At 44.1% G+C, this 14,099-nt stretch overlaps 1 protein-coding gene across 1 annotated transcript in view; it reads right to left on the bottom strand.

Annotated features, from left to right (window-relative positions):
* The window catches only part of LOC106571255 (membrane-bound glycerophospholipid O-acyltransferase 2), a 76,999-nt gene that overhangs the window by 20,212 nt on the left and 42,688 nt on the right, over nucleotides 1-14,099 (bottom strand). The window contains exon 2 of the mRNA XM_014144071.3: nucleotides 11,104-11,249. Within this exon, the coding sequence (XP_013999546.1) occupies nucleotides 11,104-11,249 (146 nt within the window). The remainder of the gene's footprint in view (nucleotides 1-11,103; nucleotides 11,250-14,099) is intronic.

The raw sequence follows: 14,099 nt of genomic DNA on the forward strand, positions 1-14,099 counted from the left end.
TGCTAGAAAGCCATTCTCAAGTTGCCATAGATTTTCAAGCCGATTTAAGACAAAACTGTAACTAGGCCACTCAGGAATATTCAATGTCGTCTTGGCAAGCAACTCCAGTGTATATTTGTCCTTGTGTTTTAGGTTATTGTCCTGCTGAAAGGTGAATTTGTCTCCCAGTGTCTGTTGGAAAGCAGACAACCAGGTTTTCCTATAGGATTTTGCCTGTGCTTAACACTATTCAGTTTATAGTTCTTGCCGATGACAAGCATACCCATAACATGATGCAGCCACTACCATGCTTGAAAATACAAAGAATGGTACTCAGTGATGAGTTTTGTTGGATTTGCCCCAAACATAACGCTTTGAATTCAGGACATAAAGTTAATTTCTTTGTGACATTTTTTTTCAGTTTTACTTTAGTGCCTTATTGCAAACAGGATGCATGTTTGGAATATTTGTATTCTGTACAGGCTTCCTTCTTTTCACTCTGTCATTTGGGTTAGTATTATGGAGTAACTAAAATGATGTTGACCCATCCTCAGTTCTCTTATCACAGTCATTAAACTCTAATTGTTTTAAAGTCACCATTGGCCTCATGGTGAAATCCCTGAGTGGTTTCCTTCCTTTCCAGCAACTGAATTAGGGCATATTGATACACCACCCAAAGTGTAAGTAATAACTTTACCATGCTCAAAGGGATATTCAATGTTTTATTTTTTTTACCCATCTACCAACAGGTACCCTTTTTTGTGAGGCATTGGAAAACCGCTCTGGTCTTTGTGGCTGAATCACTACTTGACTGAGGGACCTTACGGATACTTGTGTGTGGGGTACAGAGTTAAGATAGTCATTCAAAAATCATGTTAAACACTATTAGTGTGAGTCTATGCAACTTATTATGTGACTTGTTAAGCACATTGGTACTCCTGAACCTATTTAGGCTTGTCATAACAAAGGAGTTCAATACTTATTGACTCAAGACATTTCAGCTTTTCATTTTTAGTTAATTAGCAACAATTTAGAAAAACATAATTCCACTTTGACATTATGGGGTATTGTGTGCAGACCAGTGACAAAAAAACGACATTTAATCCATTTTAAATTCAGGCTGTGAAACAACAAAATGTGGAAAAGTGGTGTGAATACTTTCTGAAGGCACTGTATGTGCCTGTCAGAGTAATGGGCCAAGATTCATGTGCCCAGTCTGCCTAGAGAGAACCATTTGTCCCTGGCATCAAATGCACATTAGCTTCATTTAACACACATTCACAGACTACACACACAAAGATTACGCACACATTCACCGATATCACACATATACACTCAACAGCATGACTGGGCCACAGTAGCAAAGCCACAGTGGATACACAACACATCATTTAGTGCTACAAATTTTACCCAGTCGTTGTTTACATTAAAGACGTTTTGTCTAGTTTTGACCTCATTTGGCCACGTGTGTCATTTTGTGGGCCAAAAAATTGCAATGTTTACAGGCCATTTTGTGGCAGGGAATTAATATTTTTCACAATGTACAGCATGTTACAAACGGCGCCCCATTTAAATGTGGCCGACTCCTTACATAGTGCACTACTTTTGACCAGAGACCTATGGGAATAGGGTGCCTTTTGGGATGCACCCCCTGTAAATATGTGTGTGGGTCTAATAAAATCCGAGAGCTAACGGTGTTACAACTAAACGTCCTGGCACTCAGTCCCTGTCTGCATCCCAAATGTCACGCTATGTCTTATTTAGTGCACTACTTTTGACCATGGTCAATTGAGCTCTGGTCAAAAGAAGTGGACTATGTAGGGAATTGTGTGCCATTTTGGGGACGCAACCCTCATTTGCATCAGGCCTCATCGGTGCATCGACCTGTTCGTCTTATTAAAGCAGATCTGTTAATGAGAGAACTCTTTTAGCAGTGCTAATAAACATTGATTCAGCCCTGAGTGGAGAGCAATGGAGGGTGAAGAGTCCAGCAGCGTATTGGCCTGATAATAAATCTATTGGTGTACCCATACTGGCATGGTATCCCTTGCCAGTATGGGTACATAGATTTTCAAGATGATTTAAGTCAAAACTGTAACTAGGCCACTCAGGAACATTCAATGTCGTCTTGGTAAGCAACTCCTGTGTATATTTGTCCTTGTGTTTTAGGTTAGTCTTGCTGAAAGGTGAATTTGTCTCCCAGTGACTGTTGGAAAGCAGACAGAACCAGATTTTCCTCTAGGATGTTGCCTGTGCTTCGCTCTATTCCATTTATTTTTATCCTGAAAAACTCCTTAGTCCTTGCTGATGTCAAGCATACCCATAACATGATGCAGCCAGTAATATGCTTGAAAATATGAAGAGTGGTACTCAGTGATGTGTTGTGCTAGATTTGCCCCAAGCATAACACTTTTATGCAGGACATAAAGATAATTTCTTTGCCAAATATTTAGCAGTTTTACTTTAGTTCATTATTGGAAACAGGATGCATGTTTTGAATACTTTCATTCTGTACAGGTTTCTTCTTTTCACTCTGTCAATTAGGTTAAGTGTAGTAAGTGGAGGAAGTACAATGTTGTTGATCCATCCTCAGTTTTCTCCTATCACAGCCATTAAACTCTGCAAATGTTTTAAAGTCACCAGTCTGTCCAAGATGGCATAGCAGTCAGACGTCTTTGTCCTCGTCCTGTCGTGTCCCATGTATACATCTTTTATTATCTTTTTCTTCGCATATCCTTTTTATATTTTTCTAAACCTCAACTTAAAAATACTCTCCTGCAACCCGCCTCACCCAATGTGGTGTGAATCTGCTTTTTTCTGAAGTATTTTTCTTTACTTCGGAACCGGAATCCCCCAACAGAAGCTAGCAAGCTAACAAGCTACTAGCCAGCTAACCACTGCTAGCGGTCATCAGCTAACCTTTAGCTCGGAAAACTCTCGGCAATTTGCACAACACGATTCAAACCAGAGCATACCGAAACCATTTTCTCTCCATATCCCCGGATTCCTATCGCAAGCTCTGAACCTTTTCACCTGGAGATACGCATGCCTCTCCCTAATGTCAATATGCCTTGTACACTGCTGTTCTGGTTAGTGATTATTGTCTTATTTCACTCTAGCCCTGCTCAATATGCCTTAGCCAACCGTTTAGTTCCACCTCCCACACATGCGGTGACATCAGCTGGTTTAAATGTTCCTATCGACGATATCTTTGTAATCATCACACAATGCCTTAGGTTTACCTCCAATGTATTCACATCCTACCATACCTTTGTCTGTACATTATGCCTTGAATATATTCTATCGCGCCCAGAAACCTGCTCCTTGTACTCTCTGTTCCGAACGAACTAGACGACCAGTTCTTATAGCCTTTAGCCGTACCTTTATCATACTCCTCCTCTGTTCCTCTGGTGATGTAGAGGTTAATCCAGGCCATGCAGTGCCTAGCTCCACTCCTATTCCCCAGGTGCTCTCATTTGTTGACTTCTGTAACCGTAAAAGCCTTGGTTTCATGCATGTTAACATTAGAAGCCTCCTCCCTAAGTTTGTTTTATTCACTGCTTTAGCACACTCTGCCAACCCGGATGTTCTAGCCGTGTCTGAATCCTGGCTTAGGAAGACCACCAAAAACCCTGAAATGTACATCCCTAACTATAACATTTTCCGACAAGATTGCAACTCCGCCCCCTTTGGCAGTTCTATCTACTGCAGAGATAGCCTGCAGAGTTCTGTCGTACTATCCAGCTCTGTACCCAAATATTTAGAACTTCTACTTTTAAAAATCCACCTTTCCAGAAACAAGTCTCTCACCGTTGCCGCTTGCTATAGAACACCCTCTGCCCCCAGCTGTGCCCTGGACACCATATGTGAATTGATTGCCCCCCCCCCCCCCCATCTATCTTCAGAGCTCGTGCTGCTAGGTGACCTAAACTGAGACATGCTTAACACCCCAGCCACCCTGCAATCTAAGCTTGATACCCTCAACCTCACACAAATTATCAATGAACCTGCCAGGTACAACCCCAAATCCGTAAAAACGGGCACCCTCATAGATATCATCCAAACCAACTTGCCCTCCAAATACACCTCTGCTGTTTTCAACCAAGATCTCAGCGATCATTGCCTCATTGCCTGCATCCGTAATGGGTCTGCGGTCAAATGAACACCCCTCAGCACTGTCAAACGCTCCCTAAAACACTTCAGCGAGCAGGCCTTTCTAATCAACCTGGCCCGGGTATCGTGGAAGGATATTGAACTCATCCCGTCAGTAGAGGATGCCTGGATATTCTTTAAAAATGCCTCCCTCACAATCTTAAATAAGCATGCCCCATTCAATTTTTTTAGATATAGCCCTTGGTTCACTCCAGACCTAACTGCCCTTGACCAGCACAAAAACATCCTGTGGTGTACTGCATTAGCATCGAATAGCCCCCATGATATGCAACATTTCAGGAAAGTTAGGAAGCAATATACACAGGCAGTTAGGAAAGCTAAGGCTAGCTTTTTCAAACAGAAATTTGCATCCTGTAGCACAAACTCAAAAAAGTTCTGGGACACTGTAAAGTCCATGGAGAATAAGAGCACCTCCTCCCAGTTGCCCACTGCACTGAGGCTAGGAAACACTGTCACCACCGACAAATCCACTATAATTGACAATTTCAATAAGCATTTTTCTACGGCTGGCCATGCTTTCCACCTGGCTACCCCTACCCCGATCAACTGCCCTGCACCCCCCACAGCAACTCGCCCAAGCCTCCCCCATTTCTCCTTCACCCAAATCCAGATAGCTGATGTTCTGAAAGAGCTGCAAAATCTGGACCCCCAATCTGGACCCGCTCTTTCTAAAATTAACTGCCAAAATTGTTGCAACCCCTATTACTAGCCTGTTCAACCTCTCTTTTGTATCGTCTGAGATTCCCAAAGATTGGAAAGCTGCCGCAGTCATGCCCCTCTTCAAAGGGGGAGACACACTAGACCCAAACTGCTACAGACCTATATCTATCCTACCCTGCCTTTCTAAGGTCTTCAAAAGCCAAGTTAACAAACAAATTACCGACCATTTCGAATCCCACCGTACCTTCTCCGCTATGCAATCTGGTTTTAGAGTTTGTCATGGGTGCACCTCAGCCACGCTCAAGGTCCTAAATGATATCATAACCGCCATCGTTAAGAGACATCACTGTGCAGCCATATTCATCGACCTGGCCAAGGCATCGACTCTGTCAATCACCACATTCTTATCGGCAGACTCAACAGCCTTGGTTTCTCAAACGACTGCCTTGCCTGGTTCACCAACTACTTCTCTGATAGAGTTCAGCGTGTCAAATCGGAGGGCCTGTTGTCCGGACCTCTGGCAGACTCTATGGGTGTACCACAGGGTTCAATTCTCGGGCCGACTCTTCTCTGTATAGATCAATGATGTCGCTCTTGCTGCTGATGATGATTCTCTGATCCACCTCTACACAGACGACACCATTCTGTATACTTCTGGCCCTTCTTTGGACACTGTGTTAACTACCCTCCAGATGAGCTTCAATGCCATACAACTCTCCTTCCGTGGCCTCCAACTGCTCTTAAATGCAAGTAAAACTAAATGCATGCTCTTCAACGATCGCTGCCCTCACCTGCCCGCCCGTCCAGCATCACTACTCTGGGCGGTTCTGACCTAGAATATGTGGACAACTACAAATACCTGGGTGTCTGACTGTAAACTCTCCTTCCAGACTCACATTAAGCATGTCCAATCCAAAATTAAATCTATAATCGGCTTCCTATTTCCCAACAAAGCATCCTTCACTCATGCTGCTAAACATACCCTCGTAAAACTGACCATCCTACCGATCCTCGACTTCGGCGAAGTCACCTACAAAATAGCCTTCAACACTCTACTCAGCAAACTGGATGTAGTCTATCACAGTGCCATCCGTTTTGTCACCAATGCCCCATATACTAACCACCACTGCGACCTGTATGCTCTCGTTGGCTGGCCCTCGCTTCATACTTGTCGCCAAACCCACTGGCTCCAGGTCATCTACAAGTCTTTGCTAGGTAAAGCCCCGCCTTATCTCAGCTCACTGGTCACCATCGCAGCACCCACCCGAAGCACGCGCTCCAGCAGGTATATCTCACTGGTCACCCCCAAAGCCAATTCTTCCTTTGGCCGCCTTTCCTTCCAGTTCGCTGCTGCCAATGACTGGAACGCACTGCAAAAATTTATGAAACTGGAGATTCATATCTCCCTCACTAGCTTTAAGCACCAGCTGTCAGAGCAGCTCACAGATCACTGCACCTGCACATAACCCATCTGTAAATAGCCCATCCAACTACCTCATCCCCATACTGTATTTATTTATTTATTTATTTATCTTGCTCCTTTGCACCCCAGGGTCTCTGCTTGCACATTCATCTTCTGCACATCTATCACTCCAGTGTTTAATTGGTATATTGTAATTACTTTGCCACCATGGCCTATTTATTGCCTTACCTCATTTGTACACACTGTATATAGACTTTTTCTACTGTATGTTTGTTTATTCCATGTGTAACTCTGTTGTTGTTGTTTGTGTCGCAGTGCTTTGCTTTATCTTGGCCAGGTCGCAGTTGTAAATTAGAACTTGTTCTCAACTAGCCTACCTGGTTAAATAAAGGTTAAATAAAAAAATAAAAAATAAAACCATTGGCCTTATGGTGAAATCCCTGTCTTCCTTCCTCTCCGGCAACTGCGTTATGAAGGACGCCTGTATCTTTGTAGTGATTAATAAATAATAACTTCACCATGCTCAAAGGGATATTCAATGTCTGCTTTAAAAAAAAAAAAAAAATACCCATCTACCAATAGGTGCCCTTCTTTGCGAGACATTGGAAAATCTGCCTGGTCTTTGTGGTTGAATTTGTTTGTGGTTGAACCATTCAAAAAGTATGTGAAACACTATTATTGCACAAAGAGATAATCCATGCAACGTATTATGGAACTTGTTAAGCACATTTTTACTCCTGAACTTATTTAGGCTTACCATAACACAAAGGTTGAATACCTATTGACTGAATATATTTCAGCTTTTCATTTTTAATATAATTTGTAAACATTTCTAAAAACATTATTCCACTCATTAAGGGAATTGTGTGTAGGCCAGTGACACAAAATCTCAATTTAATCAATTTAAAATTCAGGCTGTAACACAAGAGAATGTGGAAAAAGTCAAGTGGTGTGAATACTTTCTGAAGGCGCTGTATAGTCTAGTGAGTGTGCATAGGGTCAGTGCAGATAGTTTGGGTAACCACTGGCTATTTAGCAGTCTTATGGCTTGGGGGTAGAGCTGTCTCTGAGCTTGTCGGTCCGAGAGCCAATGCTACGGTACCGTTTTCAGAAGGTAGTAGAGTGAACAGTCTATGGCTTGGGTGGCTGGAGTATTTGACAAATGTTCAGGCCTTCCTCTGGCACCACTTGATATACAGGTCCTGGGTGGCAGGGAACTCGGCCCCTGTAGAACTTTGTGGTCCTAAGCGGTGCATTTGCCATACCAAGTCATGATGCAGCCAGTCAAGATGCTCTCTATGGTGCAGCTATATACGTTTTTGAGAATACGAGGGCCCATGCCAAAACTTTTCAGCTTCCTGTGGGGGAAAAGGCGCTGGCATGCCCTCTTCACAACTGTGTGGGTGTGTGTGGACGAGGTTAAGTCCTTAGTGATATGATGTGGACGCCAACAAACTTGAAGCTCTCAACCAGCTCCACTACAGCCCCGTGGAGTTGGTCAAGAGCTTTCTCCTATAGTTAGCAATCCGTTCCTTGGTCTTACTGATGTTGAGAGAGAGGTTGTTGTCCTGGCACCACAATGCTAAGTCTCTGACCTCCTCCCTGTAGGCTATCTCATCGCCATCAGTGATCAGGAGTCATGCGTGTCCACGCAGTCATGGGTGAAAAGTGAGCACACCCCCCTGAGGGGCCCCCGTGTTGAGGGTCAGCGCAGCGGAAGTGTTGTTGCCTACCCTCACCACCTTGGGACTGCTCATCAGGAAGTCCAGGATCCAATTGCAGAGGGAGGTGTTCAGTCCCAGGGCCCTGAGCTTAATGACGAGCTTGGAGGGGACTATGGTGTTGAACGCTGAGCTGTAGTCTATGAATAGCATTCTCACATAGTTATTTCACCTCTTGTCCAGGTGGGAGAGGGCAGTCTGAAGTGCAATTGAGATTGCGTCATCTGTGGATCTGTTGGGTCGACATGTGAATTGGAGTGGCTCTAGGGTGTCTGGGATTATGGTGTTGATATGTGTCATAACCAGTCTTTCAAAGCACTTCATAATTACAGTTGTGAGTGCTACAGGGCGATAGTCATTTAGGCAGGTTTCCTTGGAGCTCTTGGGAACTCGGACAATGGTGGTCAGCTTGAAACATGTTGGGATTACAGACTGGGACAAGGAGAGATTGAAAATATCTGAAGATACTTGCCAGCTGGTCTGCACATGCTTTGAGAATGCACCCTGGTATTCCGTTTGGCCATGCGTCGTTGTTAACCTATTTAAAAATGTTGCTCACGTCGGCCATGGAGAGCGAGATCACACAGTCATCCGGAAAAACAGGGGCTTTCGCGCAAGACACTGTTGTATTCCTCGAATCGATCATAAAAGGCATTCCGCTCGTTTGGGATTTCTTTATCACTGGGCAACTCACAGCTGGATTTCCCTTTGTAATCCGTTATCATCTGCAAGCTCTGCCACATAATAGGATTCCATCTTCCTCCGATATTGTCTTTCTGCATGTTTGATGTATCGTCATAGGGCGTAGAGAGCTTTCTTATATGCGTCCATGTCCATGTCTCGTTCATTGTAAGCGGTAGCACTAGCCCAGCATGGATATTGCCTGTAATTCATGGTTTTTGGTTTGGATACATTCGTATAGTCACTATGGGGATGACATCGTCTATGCAATTATTGATGAAGCCCGTGACTGTTGTGGTAAACTCCTCAACGTTATCGGATGAATCCCAGAACATATCCCAGTCTGTACTAACAAAACAGTCTTGTAGCCTCGCGTCTGCTTCATCAGACCACTTCCTTATTGAGAGCATTACTGGTACTTCATGTTTGAGCTTTTGTTTGAAAGCGGAAGCAGGAGAATGGAGTGGTTGTCAGACTTGCAGAAGGACCTAGAGTTTTAGTGCTCCTAGTAGCGCGTGTTGATAGAAGCCAGATAGGACAGTTAAAGTCTCTCAGTCATATCTATCCATAGTCCTATTCATCCACAGTCCTATTCAGTCATATTCATCCACAGTCCTATTCAATCATATCGATCCACAGTCCTATTCATCCACAGTCTTATTCAGTCATATCCATCCACAGTCCTATTCAGTCCAATGTCAGCGCGCAAAGCAACAACAATATCCCCCTGTAGGCTAACCTGATAGCATCAGATGTGAACGAACACAACATAACCATCTGCTTGTAGCTCCACAACAAACTCCTGTCTAAGGTTTCACACAACAAATCTCCCAAACAACCCCTGCTTAAACAACCCCTGCTTACAGTGGTCAGTTTATGGAGCAGCAGAGCAGGGTGTCAAATGGGGGTATTGTTTTCCCCTCTAATCGACCTGTTTGGCCATCACAGCTTACAGTGCCTTCAGAAAGTTTTCAGACCCCTTAACTTTTCCCACATTTTGTTATGTTACAGCCTTATTCTAAAACGGATCAAATAGTTTTTTTCCCTCATCAATCTACAGAACATTCCATAATGACAAGGCAAAAAAAATAGGTTTAGAAATGTTTGCCAATTCATTAAAAAAAATATTTTAAAAAATATATAATCACATTTACATAAGTTTTCAGACCCGTAAAATAAGTACTTTGTTGAAGCAACTTTGGCAGCGATTACAGTATTGAGTCTTCTTGGGTATGACGCTACAAGCTTGGCACACCTGTATTTGGGGAGTTTCTCCCATTCTTCTCTGCAGATCCTCTCAAGCTCCGTCAGATTGGATGGGGAGCGTCGCTGGACAGCTATTTTCAGGTCTCTCCGGAGATGTTCGCTCGGGATCAAGTCCAGGCTCTGGCTGGGCCACTGAAGGACATTCAGAGACTTGTCCCGAAGCCACTCCTGCGTTGTCTTGGCTGTGTGCTTAGGGTCGTTGTCCTGTTGGAAGGTGAACCTTCACCCCAGTCTGAGGTCCTGAGTGCTCTGGAGCAGGTTTTCATCAAGGATCTCTGTACTTTTCTCTGTTCATCTTTCCTGTCGATCCTGACTAGTCTCCCAGTCCCTGCCGCTGAAAAACATCCCCACACCGTAGGGATGGTGCCAGGTTTCCTCCAGACGGACGCTCGGTATTCAGGCCAAAGAGTTTAATCTTGGTTTCAACAGACCAGAGAATCTTGTTTCCTATGGTCAGAGTCTAAGTGCCTTTTGGCAAACTGTTATGTGCTTTTTACTGAGGAGTGGCTTCTGCCTGGCCACTCTACCATAAAGGCCTGATTGGTGAGTTGCTGCAGAGATAGTTGTCCTTCTAGAAGGTTCTCCCAACTCGACCAAGGAACTCTAGAGCCCTGTCAGAGTGACCATCGGGTTCTTGGTCACCACCCTGACCAAAGGCCTTCCCCCCCCCCGATTTGTTCAGTTTGGACGGGCGACCAGCTCTAGGAAGAGTCTTGGTACTTCCAAACTTCTTCCATTTAAGAATGATGGAGGCCACTATGTTCTTAGGGACCTTCAATGCTACAGACATTTGTTTTGTACCCTTCCCCAGATCTGTGCCTCAACACAATCCTGTCTTGGAGCGCTATGGACAATTTCTTTGACCTCATTGCTTGGTTTTTGCTCTGACATCCACTGTCAACTGTGGGACCTTGTATAGACAGGTGTGTGCCCTTCCAAATCATGTCCAATCAATAGGTAAAAATGCCATAAGTTTCATTTAATTTAGACAGAGCTTTTTCATTGTTAAAGGTGCTAAACATAGGATGTTTTAGAATAAATAAATAAATCCTATGTGTAGCACCTTTAAAATAGCCCTACAACACTCACTCAAGTAATCAAATACTAACGTCAGTTCGGATATGCGGATATTCGATTAACCGTCCCCATCCCTAGTCTGTGTGTGTGTATATATGTGTGTGTGTATGTAGCGAGACTCACCAGCCGAAGCAGAAGAGAGCAAAGTAGAATCCCAGTAGCGTGGCCACCACATGTCTGACGAAGGGACTGGTCTTACTGGGGTGGAGATACAGACGGAACCAGAAGGCTGTCAACAGGGCAAACAACTGGCACACCACAAAGTTGACCTGGAGCAGAGTAAAGAGAGGGGACGGTGGACAGGGAGGGAAAGAGAAAGGAGGGGAGAGGGAGAGAGGAGGGTGGAGAGAGCAAGAGAATGGAAGGAAAGGATTTAAGGAGTGAAAGATGTACATATTGTTATTTTGTTGTGGATGGCGTGTTCATTTTCAGGACCATAATGTAGTTGTGGGCGAGAGATGAGGCCCACTGATCTTTAGCTGTGATTTTGGGATTAATTTAAAGTCCCTTTAAAGATGATGAGATCAGAAATCCAATGTTAACAGCGTGTGGGTTCAATTAGACATGCAGTAACTAACTGTGAAGATAACACATTCACGGAGATGTCTGAACAATGAGGAGCAGCACTACCTAGGTCAAAATGACAGCTTCATCATCTAAAATAGAAGAACCTTCTGCTGTTTACGTTACATGACAGCTAAAATAATCGTGCCATGCAACCACACACATACAGTGCCTTCAGAAAGCCATAAGACCGCTAAATGGTCAATTAATGGTTACCCAAACTATCTGCACTGACCCTATGCACACTCACTAGACTATACAGCGCCTTCAGAAAGTATTCACACCACTTTATTTTTTCCACATTTTATTGTGTTAGTCTGAATTTTAATTTGACTCAATTGAGAATTTTTTTGTCACTGGCCTACACACAATACACCATAATTTCAAAGTGGAATTAAGTTTAGAATTTTTTACTAATTCATAAAAAATGAAAAGCTGAAATGTCTTGAGCCAATAACTTTTCAACGTCTTTGTTGCGGCAAGACTAAATAAAGTTCAGGAGTAAAAATGTAATTAACAAATCACATAATACGTTGCATGGACTCACTCTGTATGCAATAATAGTGTTCAACATTATTTTTTTAATGACAACCTCATCTCTGTACCTCACACATACAGATAATTGTAAGTTCCCTCAGTCGAGCAGTGAATTTCAAACACAGATTCAACCAAAGACCAGGGAGGTTTTCCATGTCCTCGCAAAGAAGGGCACCAATTGGTATATGGGTTAAAAAAAAAGCAGTCATTGAATTTCCTTTGAGCATGGTGAAGTTATTAATGACACTTTGGATGGTGTATCAATACACCCAGTCACTACAAAGATACAGGCATCCTTCCTAACTCAGTTGCCGGAGAGGAAGGAAATCAGGGATTTCACCATGAGGCCAATGGTGACTTTAAAACAATTCCAGAGTTAAATGGCTGTCGTAGGAGAAAACGAAGGATTTTGTTTTGTATTAATACTTTCTGAAGGCACTGTAGACTATGTGCCAATCCAAAGGCAGCTGCCTGCTGCATACCTGCCTCCAGAGGCAGCTACCTTTGTAGGTACTTTTCCCAGTAGGTAACCGACATTTGAGACGGGATTTGAAGGCAGCCTTTTAAGGTACCTTGGGATTGAGAAACGCAAATTTTGACGTCCTGCCTTGAAATGCTGCTTTTTTCCTTGTCAATTGGGACACAGCCATAGCCTGGTTAACCAGACTGAATGACGTTACTCTTGGTCAGCGCAGCTTTCAGTCTGGTTTAACCAGGCTCCTACACACACGCTAAGGATACTGGGTAAAGATGTAGGCCTAAACAACAGAAAGCAGGTTGAGATGTGACTCCCATGCTGCATCCCAAATGGAACACTAATCCTTATATAGTGCACTACTTTTAACCAGAGCCCATGGGGCTTTGACCACAACATATATGGCTCTGGTCAAAAGCAGTGCACTATTAAATTAAATAGGGTGCCATTTGAGACACACCCAAAGCAGGGGCCTGGGCGGCAACACCTGGCTACCCTGGATGCCCTGTAACCCAGATAAAACCGACGTTTCGTTAGCTATTGTGCCAAAATGCCATGGCTAATCAAGAGCCCAGTGGAGCCACAGTAACACACCACGTGAGTCTGGACTGGACAGAGCGAAGGGACCACACACACACACAATAACCAAAGCAGAGTCCTGAGGCCGGTGTGAGCTGAATACCGATGAGCTGGCAGGGATACAAGAGGGGACACCCGTGCTCTCCCTCACTCTCTCTCCCTCTCAGGATCAAAGGTCACCAGACTGGGAGGTGGTCCAGCTCGGAGTCAGACAGTCCGTCCCCTCTGATCCAACTCATCATCGCCCCACTGAAAGCCAATCCCCCTCATCTGATCTGCAGCTCTGCTACCATGTAATGAACGGCACATAGACAGAGGGGTGTCCCAAATGACACTATATCCCTATATAGCGCACTCCTTTTGACCAGAGCCCATAGGGATTAGGGTGCAATTTGGGACGCAGTGGGAGAGGCTAGCACTGGCCCTGGTTTAAGGACAGAACATCCATCTGTCAAACTGCTCTTTTAGGAAATGGTAGAAGCTAGGCATTATGGGGGATTCTTGGCAGCATGTAGTGATTGCAACGCCCCTATGCCCCGGGTGATTCAATCTGCTGCCTAGCGAAGACTAGGAGAGACTGTGGCATCCATCTGAACTCTAGCATTTACCAAATAAGGTCTGTGCCAAACCAAATATACTAGTACTCGGATTCTAGGACTTAACGCACAGTACAGGCTGTCAAATATACATAAAATGCATACATGAATATCACAGGATCATAGCTCGAGTCATGCTTTCCTTAGTTCACATTCTCACCATTCTACCAGGAGTGGGGACAGAAGCACAAAAACAAGCAGTCAAATATACTTACAGTATGCTATATTAGACTCATGGCTGGAGCCAGGTTATCACCTTCTCAGTGCTCTGCAACTACTTCATAATTCAGACGCTAGCCTAGACCAGGATCATTTCACACCATCATGTCTCATTTTAGCACCAACCTCTATAGGGCCTAATGAGAGGT

Source organism: Salmo salar, chromosome 15 (assembly GCF_965601325.2).
Source record: "Salmo salar chromosome 15, fSalSal1, whole genome shotgun sequence".
Classification (NCBI taxonomy): domain Eukaryota; kingdom Metazoa; phylum Chordata; class Actinopteri; order Salmoniformes; family Salmonidae; genus Salmo; species Salmo salar.